The sequence below is a fragment of the Cibotium barometz genome, chromosome 30 (assembly GCF_041138505.1).
Source record: "Cibotium barometz isolate CiBa-2024 chromosome 30, ASM4113850v1, whole genome shotgun sequence".
NCBI classification, from domain to species: domain Eukaryota; kingdom Viridiplantae; phylum Streptophyta; class Polypodiopsida; order Cyatheales; family Cibotiaceae; genus Cibotium; species Cibotium barometz.
In genome coordinates, this window is record NC_141075.1 from 44,063,273 (window position 1) to 44,087,080 (window position 23,808).

The window sequence follows — 23,808 nt, forward strand, 5'->3', positions numbered from 1 at the left end:
ATGTAAGTGGTTGGAAGTGTTTTTGTAAAGAGGTGGTGTAAACTTGTAGATATTAATATAAATATATTATTGTTTTTTTTTGTAATGCGAGATTTTTATTTGTACCAAGCAGTGTCCTTACGGATGAGAGCTGGAAGTAAGACTCGATCACGAGACCTTACCCCAAACACACACACACGCTTCACCAATTGCTCTTAACTTGTAGATATTAACATAAATATATTATTGTTCCAAAAATAAATATAGGGTCACCCTTTAAATTTGAGGCCTAGAAGGAGCGACGAGAAACGTGGAAGTAATCTTCACACCATGATGGGCTTTACGACCATCAACCCGTCACTGCACAGCGGCCAGTTTGTGAGGGAGCGTTTTGCCTCAGCATCATCGTTATCAAGAAGCAAACTTGCGTCTTTTACCTCCACAGCTTCGAAGCAAATGCCTCTGTGCAGGGCGTCAAAAGAAGCCGAGCGTTCCTCTTCTTTGTCTTCTTCAACAGGAACACAAGCAGAAAATGAAGGGATTCCTCTGTCTAATATCAAGTTCTCCCCTTCTAGAAGTCCTAATTCCTCTTCGCCTGCAGAGTTTTCTGAAGCTCCCTCCGAACCATTGACCACAGGGAAGGGTGAACTCGGCACTTATGAGCGGCTCTTCTCTAACCTGAATGAGGCAAACCTCCAGCATGATCCAGGTATGCCGAGTTATACTAACCCCGAACTTATTTTGAACCTTATACACCCTGTTTTTTTCTTTGTAAGTTAACAACAAATCCAAATGGTGCCACCTACTCAGTAGAATTTCCCTTTCTGTTATAATATGTATATTGAAAAAAAGAGAGGAAAAAACACAATGCAAGAATCTTACATGTGTTGCTGCACCGTCCAGAACATCATCCATTGATTTACATACATACATACATACATATATGTATGTATGTATGTATGTACATAGTATGTATATATACATACATACATATATATATATAGAAACCTGCCTCTCCCAATAGGTTAGGTCTGAAAAAGATTTATGCTTTCACTGTTACAGTTTTTCTATACGGCTTTTTTTCGATTACCACCGTCTCGAGGGTGGGCCTATTTAAAAGCTCTAGTCGATCAATTCTCAGTGTGCGATTATGACAAGACTCGAAGAAGAAGCCCCGGCTAACTCCGTGCCAGCACCGCGGTAAGACGGGGGGGGGGGGGGGGGGGGCAAGTATTATTCGGAATGACTGGGCGTAAAGGGCACATATATATATATGTATGTATGTATGTATATATATGTATGTATATGTATGTGTATACATATACATATACATATACATACATATATGTATACATCATATATATATGCATACATATATGTATACATATACATATACTTATACATATACATATATGTATACATCATATATATATACATACATACATATATGTATACATCATATATATATACATACATATATATATGTGTATATATATATATGTGTGTATATATATATATATATATGTATATATATACATACATATATACATATTCGACCTCTTCTTCTCTACCTACCGACTTGCTCATTCACGAGGTATGCTCCGATACCACTGTCAAATCCCCACGGATCCCCTCATGATCGATCTTGGTTCGAAACTCGAATCCTGCAAACAAACGAACAACAAACAAGCAAGGGGGTGCAGGCCTGACTCACCTCCCAACCATGACAGCCGTGGGCAAGCCCACAGTCCTGGCTGTCCCCACCGAGCCACGAGCTGAGCTAACTAGGTTGACGTACCTACCAATCTCCTCCTCGCGACGTCCCATACCGCCACGAAGCTGCCCTCGCGGGCCTCGAGACTGCTGCCGGCCTCGGCTGCATAAAGCAGGTGCACGTCTGCACTAGATTCAGGCTCCAAGACCATAGAGCTCTCACAAACTCGCGAGACTCTCTATCCTCCAATAACTAACCTTGGCCACCCTTTTATAGGCTCTTGGCCGGTCATCGGGCGTCCACACTTGGTCGCCGCCCGTCCATACTTGGGTGCCCGCCCGTTAGTATATCCCTAACTCAGCTCGTCAATCAGCCTGCCTAGTTCCAAGCTTTCCCAAGCCTCGAAACTAGTCTTGCATGCGTATAGCACACGGTAGATACCCACTGTGCACATGACAGTATATATCTATATATGTATGTATATGTACATATACATACATATATAGATATATACATACATACCTATATAGATATATATCTATATATGTATGTATATACATACATACATACCTATATAGATATATATCTAAATATGTATGTATATAGTACATACATATATAGATATATATCTATATAGGTATGTATGTATATGTATATATATGTATGTATATGTATACATATACATACATATATAGATATATGTATGTATGTAAATATATACATACATATTATAGATATTTACATACAAATATCTATAATATGTATGTATATATTTACATACATACATATATCTATATATGTATGTATATGTATACATATACATACATATATATACATATACATACATACCTATATAGATATATATCTATATATGTATGTACTATATACATACATATATAGATATATATCTATATATGTATACATATATATATATATATATATACTATATACATACATATATAGATAGATATATATATCTATATTTGTATGTATATATGTATGTATGTACATACATATACATATATATATATACATATACATATATATATACATATATATATATATGTATGTATATGTATATATGTATGTATGTACATACATACATATATATACATATGTACATACATATACATATACATATACATATATATATATATGTATGTATATGTATATATGTATGTATGTACATACATACATATATATACATATGTACATACATATACATATATATAGACATACATATATAGATATATATCTATATATGTATGTACTATATACATACATATATAGACATACATACATACATATATCTATATATGTATGTCTATATATATGTATATGTATGTACATATGTATATGTATGTATGTATGTACATACATACATACATACATACATATATACATACATATATAATATGTATGTATATATACATACATATTATCTATGTATGTGTATGTATGTATACATATACATACATATATAATATGTATATATATATACGTACTTATTATATATGTATGTGTATGTATGTATGTATGTGTATGTACATATTATATATGTATGTGTATGTATGTATGTATGTTTTACACATACATACATACATACACATACATATATAATATGTATGTATATATATATACATATATAATATGTATGTGTATGTATGTATACATATACATACATACACATACATATATAATATGTATGTATATATACATACATATTATATATGTATGTGTATGTATGATATACATAATATGTATATGTTTATGTATATCATACATACACATACATATATAATATATATGTATACATACATACACATACATATATAATATATATGTATATATACATACATATTATATATGTATGTGTATGTATTATGTATGTATGTTATATCATACATACACATACATATATAATATGTATGTATATATACATACATATTATATATGTATGTGTATGTATTATGTATGTATGTATATCATACATACACATACATATATAATATGTATGTGTGTATATACATACATATTATATATGTATGTATATGTAGACATATATAATATGTATGTGTGTATATACATACATATTATGTATGTATGTATATACACATACATATATAATATGTATGTATATATACATACATATTATATATGTATGTGTGTATGTATATAATATGTATGTATACATACATACATATTATATATGTATGTGTATGTATGTATATAATATGTATGTATATATATACATACATATTATATATGTATGTGTATATAATATGTATGTATACATACATACATATTATATACATACATACACATACATATATAATATGTATGTATGTATACATACATATTATATACATACATACACATACATATATAATATGTATGTATATACATACATATTATGTATGTATGTATATACACATACATATATAATATGTATGTATATATACATACATATTATATATGTTTATGTATGTATGTATATACACATACATATATAATATGTATGTATATATACATACATATTATATATGTATGTGTATGTATGTATATAATATGTATGTATGTATATACATACATATTATATATGTATGTGTATGTATGTATACATATACATACATAATATAATATGTATGTATACATATACATACATAATATAATATGTATGTATACATATACACATACATATATAATATGTATGTATATATACATACATATTATATATGTATGTGTATGTATGTATACATATACATACATATTATATATGTATGTGTATATACATACATATTATATATGTATGTGTATGTATGTATATATACATACATATTATATATGTATGTGTATATACATACATACATAATATGTATGTATATGTATGTGTATATACATACATACATAATATGTATGTATATACATACATATTATGTATGTATGTATATACACATACATATACATACATATTATGTATGTATGTATATACACATACATATATAATATGTATGTATATATACATACATATTATATATGTATGTGTATGTATGTATACATATATATACATATTATATATGTATGTGTATGTATGTATACATATATATACATATTATATATGTATGTGTATGTGTATGTATGTATACATATATATACATATTATATATGTATGTGTATGTATGTATATATACATACATATTATATATGTATGTGTATATACATACATACATAATATGTATGTATATACATACATATTATATATGTATGTGTATGTATGTATACATATACATACATATATAATATACACACACATATAATATACATACATATATAATATACACACACATACATATATAATATACATACATACATACACACACACACATATACATACATACATACATATATATATATATATGTGTGTGTGTGTGTATGTATGTATGTATGTAATATATATGTATGTATGTATGTATAGCTATATATATATGTATGTATATACATGTATGTATACACATTATATATATATACACATATGTATATATATGTATATATATATGTGTGTATGTATGTATGTATGTATGTATATCTATATATATATGTATGTATATACATGTATGTATATACATATATATATATACATGTATATACATACATATATATATAGATATACATACATACACATATATATATACATATATAGATATATATATATACATACATATATATACATATATATACATATATGTATATATATGTATGTATGTATCTATATATGTATGTATATATATATATCTATATATGTATGTATATATATGTATGTATATATATATATCTATATATGTATATATATATGTGTATGTATGTGTATATATATATATATATATAGATGTGTGTGTGTGTGTGTGTATATATACATACATACATACATACATATCTATATATGTATATGTATATACATACACACTTTTTTTTTTTTTGGTGAAAACCACTGTTTCATTATAAATACAATGTACATTCATAGCTGCCCCAACATGGAGCAGCTACTACCGAAAACTAGAAACAGTGATAAAACACTTCCAACTGGGCTGTGGAAAGGTCTCCAAGAAAGTGGGCATCTTGGAGAGACTGGGGCAAGGAAAATCTGAAAAAGGTGAAGACATTCACCGAAAGTGTGCCCAAACAATTGATTGTTGTGGGCATGGTATAAACTTCATAATCCCAATAACGGCACCACGAAAAAAAGAGAGCATAATCAGGGGTAGAGGCATATCTACCAAAAAGCTAAAAGTGCCTGCCAAAAGAAAGCCTGGGAAACCGGGCATGGAGAAGAGTTGTCAAATGAGCCAGGAAATCTCGAGCGGTAGGACAAGCCCAGAGAAGATGTAGAACCGTCTCACATGGATGCGAATAAGTATGGCAAACCGAGGAGACAATATGCCGGGCAGCCAAAAGGTTGTCAAATGAGCCAGGAAATCTCGAGCGGTAGGACAAGCCCAGAGAAGATGTAGAACTGTCTCACACGGATGCGAACAAGTAGGGCAAACTGAGGAGACAATATGCCGGGCAGCCAAAAGGACACCCATTGGAAGGGCCCCCACCAGACATCACCACAGAAAGACCCGCTGCTTGAGGGGAAGCTTACTTTTGCATATACGATGAAGACATGTTTTCCACCACCCAAGTGGCCTATCCAAATGCCAGAAACGATTGCCATGCTCTTGAATCCATGGTTGTGGAAGAAGAAGACGGTAGGCTTTTTTGGCAGACAGATCATCAAAAGAGAAAGTGGAATAACTTGGTAGCCCCCGATCAAACTTCCAATCAAGCAGTGGAAGAGGAGAAAACATGCGAGGCACCGGTTGGAAAGGCTGTAGCAAATCAGCGATAGCATGCCATATAGGCCGGTGATGCATCCCCAGATGAAACTGTGTCCGGGTTTGTGGAAAAGGGAGTGTGCAGCCACTGTCATCCACTACATCATCCACGAGAGAAATGTCCAAGTGATGCAGAAAATAAGCCTTACAAGGCTGAAAAAGTGCCAAAGGGGAATCAAAGACCCGACTCCAGTGCACACACACACACACACACACACATGATTTGGGCGATAGTGGATTGCCTTAGTAAACATGCATATTTCATTCCTTGCAAGAAGACATAAACATCTCAGCAAGCCCCCCCTTGTAGTATTGGATTTTTTTCCACATTGGTGTATGCGTGTTAAACAAAAATGCTCTATGGTCTTTTGTACTATTCTAAAGAAAAGCTTCAGTGTGCTTCGTATCAGCTCCAAAGCTATTCAAAGGGTTCCAACAATGGATTTCAAGTCTTCTAATGGTGGAAATGTCAAGGTGCTTTTCTTGGAGTTTACAATTGCAAGGTGAAGGGCGCAAGGGGGGCTAAGATAGGTGCGCAGGGGGAGGCGGGAGCTCCAGCTCGATGAATTGTGTGTGCAAGAGAGCAGCTCTTTTACTAGAGCCCTGCTGTGCAAAGCGGTTCTCACTTATCTTTTGTAGACCCCTTTAGAGAGCAGCAAGTAGAAGAAGATTTAAGCCTTCCATCTCTGTGTTTTTCTTCTCCATTGTTGTGAGAGTGTGTGTGTGTGCTTGCAAGAGCTCTCTCTCCTTCCCCAATCTTTTCATCCTCCTCTTGGGTCCAGAAGAAGTTGGTGATGCTTGGCTAGTGAGGGAGGGGTCAGGGTGACTAGGGCCGAAGCTCTCTCAAGAAAGTTCCTGTTGTTTGCGGAGCTTGAGTAAGAAGGGCCCTAGGCAACGCTGGTCTGGGAAGTCAATGATCTGGGAGAGTGGGCCAAATCCCTCATGGAACAAACAGTGAAACCTCTTGCGGATTTCATATTATACTGGGCAGTGACATATGTAATGCTCCTTTGTCTCAACCTCTGTGTAGCATAATCGGAAGATCCTCTCCTCCCTGGGTCTCTATACGAGCTTCTCGACACTCTGAAGACATGCTCAGCTCTACCCATCTCCACATTGAGGTGGTGGGATGCATGGGACATGTGAACACTCAGGTGGCCGGCTGCTGTACGAACCCATCCTCAGTGAGCGTGAGGAAGTGATTTCTGTAGAAGTGCATCTTCGGTGGGAGCACCGAAGGCGTGATCCATGTGTAGTGGGTGTCAAGGTTGAGCAGATCTAATCGGATAACCCGGGAAGTCAATAATCTTGGAGAGTGGGCCAAATCCCTCATGGAACAAAAGTGAAACCTCCCACGGATTTCATATTATACTGGGCAGTGACATATGTAATGCTCCTCTGCCTATCATAATCGGAAGATCCTCTCCTCCCTGGGTCTCTATATCAGCGTCCTGACTCTGAAGACGTGCTTTGCTCTACCCATCTCCACTTTGAGGCACCCGGATGAAACCCATATCAGGCCAATTGCAATCTGCATGGCATGGGACATGTGAACACTTAGGTGGCCGGCTGCTGTACGAACCCATCCTCAGTGAGCATGAGGAAGTGCTCTCTCTAAAAGTGCAGCTTCGGTGGGAGCTCCGAAGGCATGATCCATGTGTAGTGGGTGTCGACGTTGAGAAGATCTAATCGGATAACCCGGTTGGTGTCCTCATGAGAAAAGAAAGAAAGAAATATATATAAATGTCTGCAAAAGACCGCGAGGGTCAATGAGACCAAAAGTTACAGCGAATCCATGAAATAACAAATCGAAAATGAAATAAGAACCAAACTAACACTAAGCTATCACTGTCAAAATTGTCACAGAAAGCCCATGTGCTACACATAGGCTCAACTGTAGAAGTGCAATACATCCTCTTGAGATACAAGAGGAGTCCAAACTGCATTGAAGGGGTGGGGTGTGGTCCATGTGGAGCCCATATCCTTAGAACCAAATTGGGCATACCATACTCTAGGGTGGCCCTCCAATGCTAGCTGTCTCAATGTCATGTGCAAGACATGCACAGGCATACCTCAAAGCTAGTCTTGAAGAGGCAACAAGATAAAGACAGATCCGAACCTGACTTGGAGCATAGGTTGTTGCCTTGGCAAAGGATTTAACTGAAGGTGGACATGGTGAGTTGTCGGCCAGTGCTAGAAGACTTGGAAGACCTGTCAGCTGCAGCTTATTCTTGGAATTAATGTCTTGGTCCTGGCCGACCAGCAGTCGGCCAGTCCATAGGTTCTCTCCCAAGCCTATAAAAGGCACCAATGCTCATTGTAATGAACCATTCAGTCCTTGTTGGCTGGATTATTGCTATAGGCTTAGATTTAGTGTTTCTACCTTTTCAAGAAGGCTGCAAGAACAGTTGTACCTTTTTGTACATATATGAATATACTAAATACTCAGCTATCTCTCTCTCTCTCTCCTCTCTCTCTTCTTCTTGTGTTTTGCATCAATTCGTTCCCCGATGGTGTTCAGGGCTGAAAGAAGGTTCCCAAAGCTTCCGCATGTAACATTGGTATCAGAGCATTAGGCTCAGCAAGGCTAAACATTGATTCAGTCCCAGATGAAGGTGCATAGGTCCAAGGCACAGGAAAGTGCACAGGTACGAGGCCCAAGGCAAGGAACACAAACTCCCAGGAGGTTTGTTGGGGTAGTTCCACAAAGCCCAAGGGGATGGCAGTCCTGTGAGTTGGGTGCCACTTGGGGCACCCAAGAAAGGCTTTCAGGCAACGGTTCTAGGGGAGGTTGATCCTCCAAGGGGTGGAGTGAGAGTTCCAAGCTCATTTCTTAGGAAAGAAGACCAAAGACAGTGTTCAGGGACGGGGCAAGAATGGAATGGGGATTGGATGGAACAGATGCATGGATCTTCATTAGAGTTGAGAGTGGATTTGGAGACCGGGCCGGGTGTTCAGTGAAAAGGTTGCCAAAGTAGGAAGGATGATAGGGGGACTTCGGGAATAGAGAATGGGATGATGACAGTCATCCAAGAATATAGATTGGAATCCAGTCATTAAGTTTAGCAGAGGGGGATGTCATGTGCAAGACATGCACAGGCATACCTCAAAGCTAGTCCTGATGAAGAGGCAACAAGATAAAGACAAATCAGAACCCGACTCGGAGCATAGGTTGCTGCCTTGGCAAAGGATTTAACTGAAGGTGGACATGGTGAGCTGTCGGCGAGCGCTAGAAGACCTGTCATCCAGCACTAGAAGACCTGGAAGACCTGTCGGCTGCAGCTTATTCTTGGAATTAATGTCCTGGACCTGGCCGACGTCGGCCAGTCCATAGGTTCTCTCCCAAGCCTATAAAAGGCACCAATGCTCATTGTAATGAACCGTCAGTCCTTGTTGGCTGGATCATTAGTCTAGGCTTAGACTTAGGTTAGATTAGGTATTTTACTACCTTTTTAGGCATGCCTAGGGCTGCCATGACTTGTACTTTTTTGTACGTATATGAATATACTGAATACTCAGCTTCCTCTCTCTCTCTCTCCTCTCTCTCTTTTGTTTGTGTTTTTGCATCAGCATGTTCCAGGATTTGTTTAGGGCTGAAAGAAGGTTCCAAGAGCTTCTGCATGTAACACTCCAGGACTCAAGGGCAAGCCTCGGGTACCTGTGGGGATCCCTGTGACGGATGCGATGGATGTATGGAAGAATGCATGCATTACCATTAGGGCTGTAGCAAACTCTTCTTGGATAATTTGGTGTGGGACTGATGTCATGATGGGGCCTCTTAACTCGCTGCCAATCCTCATCCGGCGGATAAATCTGGCCCCATACATCAAGGCTGGTGTGACGAGGGTGTCAAAAAGCCAACCCTTCGTCTTGGGCTCTTTGAAATGTGCGTGGAAGCACTGCTGCTCAAGTAAGCTCAAGGCTCCATATCCCTGTGTCACTATGGCATGTGTTGTGGGAAGCATGGTGAAGCGTGGGCCACTGAAAGTGACACCAAAGTAGAGACGAGATAATCTCCACTATATGTGGGGTCAACTGGATGTGACGGGGCGGGAGGTATTGAAGACCATTACCATGGTTTTACCAAGGTTAACAGTGAGGTCCCGCCGAGTGCGAAAATCTTGCAAGGCATCCAAATGTCTCTGAAGCCCCTCAGCTGAATCTGAAAGGAAGATGATGTCATCTACATAAAGTAATAGGATGATCAATATGCCTGCCAGCGTGGGACCAGCCCCGCCTGATCTGTTAATGAAGCTCGAGATCTCATCAATGTAGAGGCCAAAAAGAGTGGGTGACAGAGGGCAGCTGTCACCAGCCTGGACATTTCCCAGTATGAAAGGAGTCTGGTGGACTCTAGGATGTCTAAATATTTGGAAAGTACAAGCTTTGGGAATGGGGGATTATCCTAGAATACAAAGGACCACACTCCTAAAATTTAGGAGAGTTGCTATTTTTGGCCCGACTCCGATGGAAATTTTGTTCACGTCATTACATCTGGAATTGAACAGATACCAGGAGTTGGCAAAGTGCCTATGACAGAATGTCTACCAGTTGGGATATTTTTAGAGATAAAGTTTATGGAAGGACCCATCTCTTAGATTGAGACATGTGGCAAGAAAGTGGACCAAAGTGAGACAAGTGGCCTGACACTTGTTAGAAAGTGGATCAAAGTGAGACAAGTGGCCTCACACTTGTCACTTCAGCTATTGTGTGGCTCTCCACTTGTCATTGTAGCCTTCTCTTGCCATTTTAGCTCATGGGAGGTCCAAATCTATAAATTGGAGCCCTCTCTCTTCATTAATAGAGGCTCTCTTGTTGCACACTAGCCTCTACCACCGTTACAGGCTGCCCTAATGATGGCTACTCTCTTTCTCTCTCTCTTGAAGGCTGCCCATGAAGAATACTGGCTGTTGAGGACTGTTTTGGAGGCTTCTATCGCGAAGAAATACTGAAGGCAAGGGTATTTAATCATTTATTATGATTTCTAGCCATTGTGCTTGTTGTATTAGCCCTTGTACCGACTGCACCAGCTATTGTACTTGTTGTACCTGTTGTACCAGCCACCGTACCGGCTGTACCAGCCACTATACCGGCTGTACCAGCCATTGTACCTACTGTACCAGCTGAATGGAGAGTTGTACTTGCTGTACCAGCTCTATTGCATGAAGACCCGTGGTTTTTGGAGAAGAATCAGTACCCACACGGAGGTATATGGATTATGTTGTTGGCTCGGCATTTCTATAGCTTATGTTCCGGCTTGGTTGCCTCGTGTTGGGCTGTGTTATGGCATTTGTATATGGATAATCCGGCATCTCCCGTGGGGAGAGTAAGGCCCTCAAAGCTTGTACATGATATTATTCTCCTTGGGTAATAAAATACTCCAAGGGGGGGGGTCAGCCCATTCCGGCCTCTATGCGGTGTCACACGTGCAAGCTCCACTTTCAGCATTTGTGGATGTTTTGTCTAGCTTTTATGTTTCATGCAAAGTGATGATGATGGATATATGTTAAGGCTGTGGCCATGTTTAAATGTTTAAATGTTTTAATATGCATTGATGGTATCAACAAGTGTGTCAAAGGCCCTAGTCCCCCGGGCACCCGCCGCGAGTCACATTGGTATCAGAGCATAGACTTCCTTGGAAGCAGAGGCTTCCTTCTATCAATAAGGAAGAGAAAAGATCACAAGTGGGGACCACATTTAGCATCATTGCTGTTAAGCATGGCCAGCCGCTTCATAGCTTATAAAGCAAGAGCATGAGCAGTAGACAGCTTGTTGATCTAAGGATTTATGAATTCACAAAATTTATCTTGGAAGTATGGAGTTGGCTTTATGTGCACACGTTTAGCACTCTTTCCATATGGATATTGTGGATTATATTATCAAGCTTACAGGCAAGCTATATGGAGATATATCTCAGGATATCTTAAGGATATGGTGACGAGATATTTCTTTTGGCTTCATGACCAACTTGGGCACTTCAAAGGGTAGTGACAAGCACAACACACCCTGTGTAGTGTTCTCTTGTCCTACGTGCTCTTTTGAAGATTGTTTCCACCATGTGTGGGTGGAACAATAGAGAGTAGATGGAAGGGAACATGGGCACTTGAGAGGGTAGTGTGAGTTGGTGGCCGAAATGCCTACAAACTATTGGTGGCCGAAATGCCTACAAACTATTGGTGGCCGAAATGCCTATAAACTATGTGTAGCAGAAATGCTTATGGAACACCAGGCTATCTATGCCTACGAGTGATTATTTTATCTTGTTACTTGAGCCCACCTCTCATCCAAGGTGTGTGGTCAGAGTACCAACACGGAGTGCAAGCGGTAAAGTGGACATGATACCTGGTTGGCAAGGGACTTATGTGTACGCCCAGGGTCATGTGGATTGGCACATGTTTGTGTGCTTTGAGCTTGAATTATGATATCTCGACTTATGGGACTGTTTTGTCTCGCCCATTTATTTGGGACATGGATTTATTAATCTTTATGCCATATTAGAATCACTATCTCCCCATACAGAGGCCAAGAGGTTCATTGTTCATCTCACCATGCATGTGGATTCATGTTGGGGTTATGAGAGGGCAATTCAATAAACACTCCACCATACACGTGGATTCGTGTTGCGATTGTGGAGTGAGTGTTTCACTGTTTCCACACCATGCTTGTTGATCAGAGTTGGGATTGTATGGGAGAACATGGGAACTGTTGGGATTGGGAGAAAGGATTGCGAGAACTATGGAGAACTAGCTTTTCTGTCACCATGGTTTGTGCTCTTGAATGGCACTAGTTTGTGTGCATAGCACATGTTTTTGTGCGAGGCACTAGTTTCTTGTGCATGGCACTTATTTAAGTGTCTTAGCACCTGGTTCGTGATTTTCATTGGCATATGATTATCTCATTGATATTGGTGATTGAGACACAATTGGCTCTTGTGCCTGTGTCTAGCATACTTCCATACAAAGGACCACACTCCGAAAATTTAGGAGAGTTGCTATTTTTGGCCCGACTCCGATGGAAATTCTCTTCGCGTCATTACATCTGGAATTGAGCAGATACCAAGAGTTGGCAAAGTGCCTATGACAGAATGTCTACCAGTTGGGATATTTGTAGAGATAAAGTTTATGGAAGGACCCATCTCTTAGATTGAGACATGTGGCAAAAAAGTGGACTAAAGTGAGACAAGTGGCCTGACACTTGTTAGAAAGTGGATCAAAGTGAGACAAGTGGCCTCACACTTGTCACTTCAGCTCTTGTCATTGTAGCCTTCTCTTGCCATTTTAGCTCATGGGAGGCCCAAATCTATAAATTGGAGCCCTCTCTCTTCATTAATAGAGGCTCTCTTGCTGCACACTAGCCTTCTCTTGCCATTTTAGCTCATGGGAGGCCCAAATCTATAAATTGGAGCCCTCTCTCTTCATTAATAGAGGCTCTCTTGCTGCACACTAGCCTCTACCACCGTTATAGGCTGCCCTAATGATGGCTACTCTCTTTCTCTCTCTCTTGAAGGCTGCCCATGAAGAATACCGGCTGTTGGGGACTGTTTTGGAGGCTTCCATCGCGAAGAAATACTGAAGGCAAGGGTATTTAATCATTTATTATGATTTCTAGCCATTGTACTTGTTGTACCAACCCTTGTACCAGTTGTACCAACTATTGTACTTGTTGTATCAGCCATCATATTGGTTGTACCAGCCATTGTACCTACTGTACCGGCTGAATGGAGAGTTGTACTTGCAGTACCAACTCTATTGCATGAAGACCCGTGGTTTTTGGGGAAGAATCAGTACCCACACGGAGGTATATGAATTATGTTGTTGGCTCGGCATTTCTACAGCCTATGTTCCGGCTTGGTTGCCTCGTGTTGGTCTGTGTTATGGCATTTGTATATGGATAATCCGGCATCTCCCGTGGGGAGAGTAAGGCCCTCAAAGCTTGTACATGATATTATTCTCCTTAGGTAATAAAATACTCCAAGGGGGGGGTTCGGCCCATTCCGGCCTCTATGCGGTGTTACACGTGCAAGCTCCACTTTCAGCATTTGTGGATGTTAATGTTTTGTCTAGCTTTTATGTTTCATGCAAAGTGATGATGATGGATATAGGCCATGTTTAAATGTTTAGATGTTTTAATATGCATTGATGGTATCAACAAGTGTGTCAAAGGCCCTAGTCCCTTGGGCACCTGCCACGAGTCACATCAGCCATGTTTCACCTCAATAGTGTTGGAAATCTCTTGGGGCTCTCATTCGTCTGATGGTGACGGACTTATAGAGGGCGATGATGTTCCAAACCATGTCAGATGGGACTCATGCCTCTTGTAGACGTTGTAGGAGGCGGGCTCGGCGTACAATATCAAAAGCTTTGTGGAAATCCACAAAGTAATAGTAAATCCTCTGATGTCGTGCTCTACCCTCCTCGATGATGGCATAGAGGTTGAAGATGTGGTCAAGGGTAGAGTGGCTGGTGTTAGTGGACCAAGAGGGTGGAAATCCTTCACAAAGGGCTCTATTAAACATGTAGGCTAGTAGGGGCGCCAGGGTATCATCGGCATGTGAGATGTACTTGGCAGTGAGTCGGCTGTGATCCTAGGCCCGCCCATTACGTAACGGACAATGTGTTGTTTGTAAAGAGAGAGAGAGAGAGAGAGAGAGAGAGAGGTTTATAAAGGACAATGTGTCGTTTGTTTGCAGGAAGCTTGAGTAGTGCTATTCTCTTGATTGCGGGCACCACAGTGGGTGACTTCATATTATTCTTAAATGTCGAGTGAAGAAATGTCAGATGCTGAGTTGTTCACATAAATCCATGCAACATATAATTGGTCGTATGCAGGTTGGTGCCGGAATTCTTGCTATACCAGCAGTTACACAAGAAGCAGGGTTTTTAGCATCATCATTCACATGCCTTATTAGCTGGTTGTATATGGTAAATTTTCATATTTTCCCATGCTGTGCATGCCATATGTCGTGATTGAATGGGATTGATGTGATGGGTAAGGTATCAAGGTGTTGAAATCTTGCAGGTCACAACCGGGTTGCTTATTGCAGAAGTGAATGTTAACACCATGTGTGAGCTAGGATCGGGTGGCGTTTCATTGGTAAAATGCTACTTCTGTTGCTACTTGTTTTACCCTATAACCCTTTTAAATAAGTAAAAGGTCCACTGTGCAAATATTCATTCATTTGAAGACATTTTCTCTCTTTTAAAGGTGTCAATGGCCATGCGTACCTTGGGAAGAAGAGGAGTTTTGGCTGCATGGTAAGGTGATTTCTTGAATGCACTTCTCTAATCTGTTCATAGGCTATTAGTTTTTTAGAGGGTTGAGATCATCATGTGCTTGTTGCTCTTATCTATCATCAAGGATTACATACTCACAGGTATTACGATTTGTCCTTTTTTGGCAGTGTATCGTACCTTTTCATCCACTATGCATTATTGGTGGCATACGTTGCTCGATCTAGTGATATATTGACAGGCACACTGGGCATCCCACAGTCTGTTCGTGAACCTTTCAATATTTTTCTTGGTTGGATTTGCTTGAGTTTCATGCCATTGTGCTGTTATTCTGGTTTTTTCAAACAAATGGGTTGGCAATAAATATTGATTTATTCAAGAACTTGGGCCACTTCTGTACTTAACACTTAATGTCAGGCTATCAAACAGACCAAGCTTGCAATTGTGTTCAAAAGGGCACCATCCCCTAGGCCTGAATAGGGGATGGTGTAAGACTAGTGTTGCAAAAGTGTTAAGAGAGAGAGAAAGAAAGAAAGGAAAGTGATATTAATGTCCCAAGGGTGTAAGATTAGTGTTGCAAAAGTGCTACGAGAGAGAGAGAAAGAAAGTTGTATTATCGTCTTCAAAAGGCCAAAATGACCTATGAGACCAAAATGTTACATCATGTCCATGGAATACATCATCATGGTACTGAAAGTAAAACTAAAAGAAAATATCCACAAAAAAACAAAGAGCCTCAAGCTCTTGCATCAGCCAAGAATATCTCACATAGGGCGCTGCAACATGGTACCCAATGTTGTGAGGCTGAGCCAGTGGGAGAAAGTCCTGCGGTGGTGGGAAATGATGGCTCTGATCCTCCTGAGGTGACATGAGTGTGGGCGGCGGCGGCCACTATGTCGGGGGCGTCGGGCTCTGTATACCTCGGTGGCTCTGTCTAATGTCACTCCTCTCGGCCGCGGGCTCTTGCATCAGCCCGGAGGTCGGCGAGAGAAAGAAAGAAAGAAAGGAAAGTGAGATTAATGTCTATGGAAGACCCCAAGGGTGTAAGACTAGTGTTGCGAAAGTGCTACAAGAGAGACAAAGAAAGAAAGAAAGCAAGTGATATTATTGTTAGGTGTAAGACTAGTGTTGTGAAAGTGCTAAGAGAGAAAAAAAGAAGGAAGGTGGTATTAACGTCTACTGAAGACCCCAAGGGTCTATGAGAGAGAGAGAGGTGCAGCAGGAGACTTGCAAACACAATCACACACAAGTAGACCTAACCTAATCCTTGTATTATATACAGCAGAACTAATGGTCTTGAAGTACTAATAGTGGTCAAGCTGCTGATCTCAGCCCAAGTTGCATATAATCAGTGCTGTTCTGAGAGTGCATAGTATCTTGATGAATTGGGGGGGGGAAGGGGCACCTTTAAATAGGGCCATTGGGCTGGTTGGCCTGCTTGATTGCCTACCTGCCTGACAGCCTTGTTTGACCTTCTTGACTGCCTTGCCCGACATGTGTTCCCACATGTGCGCTATCTGCATGCTGATTTTGGGTGGTGGTGGGTCACATTTCCCTCTACTAGAACTGTAGCTGTCCTTGGTTGCATGGCCTTCTGATTAGCTCTCAACAATGGGCAGGATTCGTATGTGAATTGGTTCTCATCAAAACACACCGCCTAATGTATCGAATAACCCTTCAACTTGAGAAGGTACTAGAGTTGCTTGCGATGAGAGCCTCATTTATGCTGGTGAAGAATTGGTTGTTCTACCACCACACCTCCTGCAGTACCCATGATCAAGCAACTTTGGTCCTCATCCAGCAGAGCCCTCAACTCAGGTCCATGGTACTCTTCAAGATTGCTTGAGTGAAACACTGGATGCATCTTCCAATTGCTCGGTTCCTCCAGCTAGAAAATGTCATCTTTGAGCATCTTGATAATCTTAAACTGACTTGGAGCTTGGTACCTTTGGCAAAAATGTCTTCCCATGGCAGCTTGGGGACTGGTGAAGGATGAAGCTTGCCGATTGGTTTCTCGGTGTATGGCTTCGACTTCTGACACGTGGCAAAATCACATATACTTATGCGCATCTTGCTTAATCCGAGGTTAGGACAAGAGGCGAGTCAATGTCTCCAAAGTTAGGCCCTCATTGCAATGTCTTGAGACAGGAACATTGTGGGCTTTGGGCAGAAGCACCTGATGGAAATTGCCGTCCTTGACCGCACTAAGGTGGTCCTTGTAGTACAATCATCCATCGCGCATGACATATTTGGAAGCAATGATTTGCATGCATTTGCTTCATGGTGCTTTAAAATTGGCATCCTTAGCATACATACCCTGCATAGGCACAAAGTAATCACGGGGTGACAAGTCGTCATAGCTTGTACTAGGTGCGACTTTTTGCTAAGGGCTTTAGGCAACCATGTTCTCCTTATCGGGCACATATTTGAGCTTGAAGGTGAATTGCAAAAGGAAATGCTACCATTGAAGTTGATGAGGAGACAAATCCTGGTTATGCCCTCCACCATACATGCCTGCAAACAACATGAAAAGTTCTTTTCGTTGGTTATGCCTGCAAACAAGGTGGTCCTTGTAGTACAATCATCCATCGTGCATGACATATTTGGAAGCAATGCCTTGCATGTATTTGCTTCATGGTGCTTTAAAATTGGCATCCTTAGCATACATACCCTTCATAGGCACAAAGTAATCACGGTGACAAGTCGTCATAGCTTGTACTAGGTGCGGCTTTTTGCTAAGGGCTTTAGTCAACCAGGTTCTCCTTATCGGGCACATATTTGAGCTGGAAGGTGAATTGCAAAAGGAAATGCTACCATCGAAGTTGATGAGGAGATAAATTCTGGTTATGCCCTCCAACATACATGCCTGCAAACGACATGAAAAGTTCTTTTCATTGGAGAAAAAAATTATTGCTCAACTACTCCACTATTTAACCTTGCTCTGGTACCAATATCAGATGTAGCTCCATGGAAGCGTGACTTTCATAACACCTAATGCACAAATTTGAAAATATATGGAAAATAGGAAGAGAGGGAGAACATAATGACAGCGAAAGACTTGCTTCTCTCAACCTAATCTACTGTATTACATCAATACAAAACATGATTATTCACAATGAACTTGCTGAAAATGGAACTCTCTCTCCAAATAGAGCATGAAGCCAATCTTGGACTGATTTGTGTTAATGTTGCTGTCGGGCTGAATCCACTACTGATCTTAACTTGATCTTCTCTTTCTATCTGGGCTTCTTCAAAAGATGTAAAATATGTTTAGAATGGGGATTTAGGGATCCTATTAATTGGAAAAATCATTGTCCAAATAATTCCAGTCAGCCAACCTTTTGCAAGCCCAAAAATAATGTCATAAAAGTCACTAAACGTGTTCAAACTGGCCTTGACCAAGCTGGTTTACACATGCTTAGGTGGCCCAAAACTGGTTCAAAACTGCTCCAAACTTGCACATTTCTACACCATATTGATTTACTATTGATCCTACCCTAACACTAACACTAACCCTAATTGGTAACACACACATATCTAAACTACCTTGTACAAGTGTCCTCATCTGTCATGGCACATGCGTTGGAGGATAGATGCAAGTGACATTAAGTAAGTATGGAGGACAATGGCTTTCAGTGTGGATTAGAAACTCAAGATTGATCAGGAAGTGCCGCCAATCCTGAAGGGGGTGCACAACCGCCAGAAGCTTTTGTTCGTATGTTGAATACTACAACTTGTTAACAGACCTTCCAACTTTCATAAACAATAATAAATATGAAGGCCATGTTAGTGCAACACCACTGCAAGTTCACTAGCACTGTTGTTGCAAAACAAAATGAATTGTTAATTCAAATCTGGATGTGAGAGAACCTGAGCGGACAACATCAGAACCTTGAGCTTCTCGATAGAAGCAGGTTCCACTAGGGTCGAGCAAAACGCTCCACTAGGGATGAGCAAAACACTTGATCCTCCTTTGTAGCATTTGTGAGAGGATTGCATAGTGCTCCACAAAGCATTGATATAGCATGGTCAAGCCCAAAAATCCACAAAGCTCGTGTATTTCTAGCGAGAGTGGTCATGTCAATGGCCTCCTCTTTGTCGGATCCATCAAAATCCCATTGGTAGAGATTAAATGGCCCATAAAAGTGATCATAGCCATGTAGAATTCCATGTTCTTTGATGAAGCTGATTGGCATTTATCAACCGAATGGCCGGCTCCGAATGCCAATGATGTTTCTCCTTGTACTTGCTGAAGACGTGGATGTCATCCAAGAACACAATGGTAAAACATCCCAAATGTGGCGGAAAAATTTATGATATCATCCTACTTAAGGTTTCCGAGGCATTGGCCAACCCAAATGGCAAAACCAGGATCCAAATGTCACGTGCACACCTAGTCGGTGTACAAGTGACATGACATTCTTAGCACTCATAAGCATTAAGCAGATAGCATTCACGAGCATCAAGTATTATCCAGGCATTTACAGCATGTTCCCCAAGCATGGCATTTCAGCATTAAGCATGGCATTCAAGCATTGAGCAAGTAATGTGGGCAGCCGACTGGTATGGACAGCAGTTTACACCAGCCAACAGCACTTACCCAGCCAACAACATTTTTAAGGGCTTTTTCTAGCATTTATGAGTCGTGGAGAGCTGGTCGACAGCAGCCTTCTGCCCGACCAGCATCAGTATATCATATATAAGCAAAGCGCATCATTCATTCAGATCATCTTCTCTTCTCAGCGTTTCTGGCCTGAAGAGCAAGGGCATCATAGGCAGCATACAGTCGTAGACAGGAGATTCAACATACCGTAAAGCATTCAGTTCAGTCATCTCCTGCCTCCTACATAGAGGAAAGCCAGCATCTCAAGGGTGGACCTCAGCATTGGAGAAGGGAACAGTCATTCATCATCAGCATTCAGCATCTCTCTCTCTTCCCGAGATAGATACTCATCTAGGACAAGCATAGATCTATTTATATATCTTCATTGTAACTCATCCATTTAATATAGCTGCATTGCATTGCATTGACACAATTGCCTATCTCTTAAGTATAATTAAGTGAAGTTTAGTTAAGCCTAAGGTTGTTTTACTACGATCAATCCCCCGCACGTCACACCAAAAGTCACCGGAAACACGGTCTTCTGAATGTTGTCTAGTGCAATCTACACTTGATGATAGTGAGACTTCAGATTTCAGATGCAGCCTACTGAACCACTTGGTGCCTGTGAGCTTATCTGGCAAGTTGTCGATGTGTGGAAGATGAAATTTGTTCTTGATGTTAAGCTTATTAAGCACCCATAATCATCGCATAGGCATGTTCGAAATGCAGCCTTCTGAATGTTGTCGAGCGCAATCAACTGTTAACGACAACAAGATTTCAAATCCAACTTATTGAACCAGTTGGTGTCACCAACTGTCACTATTTGGGCATTCTCTGCGCTTTCGACTTATGGACGGGCTCCATAGTGTGGACATGACACCTCATGTCAGGGGACTTCGTCTATGCCAAGGGTCATGTGGATTGGCATATCTCATGGCAGGGGACTTTATGGACGGGCTCTATAGTGTGGACATGACACCTCATGTCAAGGGACTTTGTCTACACCAAGGGTCATGTGGATTGGCATATCTCATGGCAGAGGACTTACGTCTACACGAAGGGCCAGTAGGCTAGTAGGTTGGGTCTGGTTGGCTAGGGATTTTGGTCCGCGCTTAGATTTAGAGTATGGTATTTTGGTTGGCCGGGGGACGTCATGTCTACGTGCGGAATAATCACCAGCTACAAGCTAAATGAAAGGGAGATTGTCCAATACATTTTGTGCATTGCACGGCATACTTGCATGCATGGAACTGTTTTCACATGAACTATTTTACTGCATGCAAGATCTAAACGTGTAGTTTACGGGCAGGGGACGCCCTCCTGTGAACCGTGCGCGTGAATTGCTTGTGGCAAGACATTGGGGATTGGGGAGTGAGGTTTTTCGCGACAAAAGCTGTGGAATAAACTCTGATTTCCATGTTCCTTCTTTCGAGCTAGCCAATGTGGGGTCTTGACCATGTTCAAGTCTCCCCATCCACCAATAGTTTTCCTGTGGGAGACCTTGGTGCACTTGAATTCAAAAATTTAGTTTGGTTTCTTGCTTCGTTGAGGGCATAAATACTGAGAAGGCCAACTTGGTTTGTCTTAAAGGAAAGAAGTACCCAATGCACCGTGCCTTAGACAATGGTACCTGAGTCCACCACATGGGGAGAAAGCCAATATGAAGACTCCACCCTGGTAGCCGTGGGTCCTTAGGCGGGTGACCAAAAAGTGTGGTTGTGATGGGGGAGAATCTCGCCACACTGTTTGGTCCTCCCCGTGGGCAAGTGATGCTCGTGAATCATGAGGACATGGAGGTCTGCCCCAACTAGGGCCCTCTGAAGCTCCTCACACACAACCTTCTTTCACCTGTTGTAGAATGCGCTGCATATCCCTCGGATGTTTCAAGAGGCAATCCACATGGTTAGGAGAAGAGGCTACGGGCCATGGAGGGCCTCTCCTTGGCTTGCAGGGGAAGTAATGGTTGTCCTGGCATAGACACTAGCGCCTCAAGGTGGACACAAATGCATCTTGCCAAAAAATCCCACTCAACAGAGGCCCTGTCCCTAGCCTGCCAGCACGTGAAGGTTCCCCTCTCAGCTGCAAAGCTCATGTGGAAGAAGACAAAGATAAGAACCTCTTGGGCCCTCACGGGTGTCACTAGCTCCAAACCTGCCGTAGATCAAAGGTGTATAGCATTTGTGACCCCGTGGTCACACATCGGATGCGAGAAGCATATTGCCTGCTTTGACGAAGTGTGCTCCATTGAGGTACTATCCAGCTTCATCTTGGGGTCTACACTCATGGGGAAAGATGAGATACTTGTTCCAACATTTTCGGGGGTGGGGCGGGAGTGGCGGTAGACAACACAAACCTGGAGAGGGGCCACCACCTCCTCCAGGGAACTATAGCATGGAAGAGGAGGCATTGGAAGGAATAGTCAACAAGGTTGCCCATGAGACAGGGGGGAGCATTCTCAGACTTGGGGGCGAGCAGCATCGAAACCGGGGAGGAGCAGATGATGGTCTCAATTGGCTTGAGCGCTTCTGCCAACAATGATACCCTGGGTGTACATGGGGTGCGGTGCCATGGGTGGACGCTCCCCACTCTTCTTGTGGTGGGGTGTGTGTGTGTGGTGGGGGGGGGGGGGGGGGGGGGTGTTTTTGGGTGGAGGGGGAGGGGTGCGAGGTGGTGGAGAGGCTGGGAAACCAGAGCGTGACCCGGAGGAGGTGAAGGAAACTGGAGGATGGGGGTGGGGAGGGAAACTTGAGGAGGTCATCATCTGAGGAGTGTGAGCGGGGTCCACCGAGGGAGTGATGACAAGGGGTCTAGAGAATCTCTGTTGAAACTGGCATGGGATCTGGTGATAAATGCTCGTAACGGTTTGCTGGTTGTACTAGATCCTTGGGGACTGGAGACTCGGGAGGTAGGTGCTCCTCTGGGGCACGTAGAAGGCCTCTCTCACCTATGCAGCGGTGAGGGCAGCCTCTCGCGAGGTGACCCATTTGTCGACAGATAAAGCGTTGGCCTAGCAAGCCTGAAAACTTGAGCCTCTGAACGTGGATGTTGCCATTATGTTGGGGAATCACCAAGTGACGGGGAAGGCTCTGTGGTGAGGCAAGTAGCACACGAATGGAAGGGATCCCCATGGCACGCGGGGCGCGCCGGGGCTGGGGTGGGGGGTGGGGGGTGGGCGTGTGTGGGGCGGGGGGCACTTTGGCATGCTTCTTTAACTTCATTCCCTATGTCTTGGCATGTCTAACAAGTGCTGGCATGTATGCAGCACTACAGCGTGTTTATCTCCATGGTGGCATCCTTGTAGAGATCAGGTTCCTAGTGACAGTTTGCTCTGTGGCCTGCTCAAGTAATATCACAAGCTCCTGTTCTTCATTGGCCACCACCTGGGCCAGGTGCTGAGATTCCCTAAGA

General features: G+C 41.5%; 1 protein-coding gene across 6 annotated transcripts in view; it reads left to right on the top strand.

The window, feature by feature from the left end:
- The first annotated feature begins 280 nt into the window (after window positions 1–280).
- The window catches only part of LOC147621533 (uncharacterized), a 107,634-nt gene continuing 84,106 nt past the window's right edge, over window positions 281–23,808 (top strand). For 2 of the 6 annotated variants that reach the window (XR_015269846.1, XR_015269847.1), the window contains exons 1-6: window positions 281–688; window positions 15,257–15,297; window positions 15,396–15,488; window positions 15,586–15,660; window positions 15,772–15,821; window positions 15,968–16,057. Coding sequence is in view for 4 of the 6 variants with exons in the window: in XM_086824295.1 (XP_086680421.1) it covers window positions 310–688; window positions 15,257–15,297; window positions 15,396–15,488; window positions 15,586–15,660; window positions 15,772–15,821; window positions 15,968–16,057 (728 nt within the window). In the remaining 2 variants the exon portion in view is untranslated. Of the gene's footprint in view, window positions 689–15,255; window positions 15,489–15,585; window positions 15,661–15,771; window positions 15,822–15,967; window positions 16,058–23,808 lie in introns of those variants that run through there. The other 4 variants (XM_086824295.1, XM_086824293.1, XM_086824294.1 and 1 more) reach the window with 4 other exon arrangements.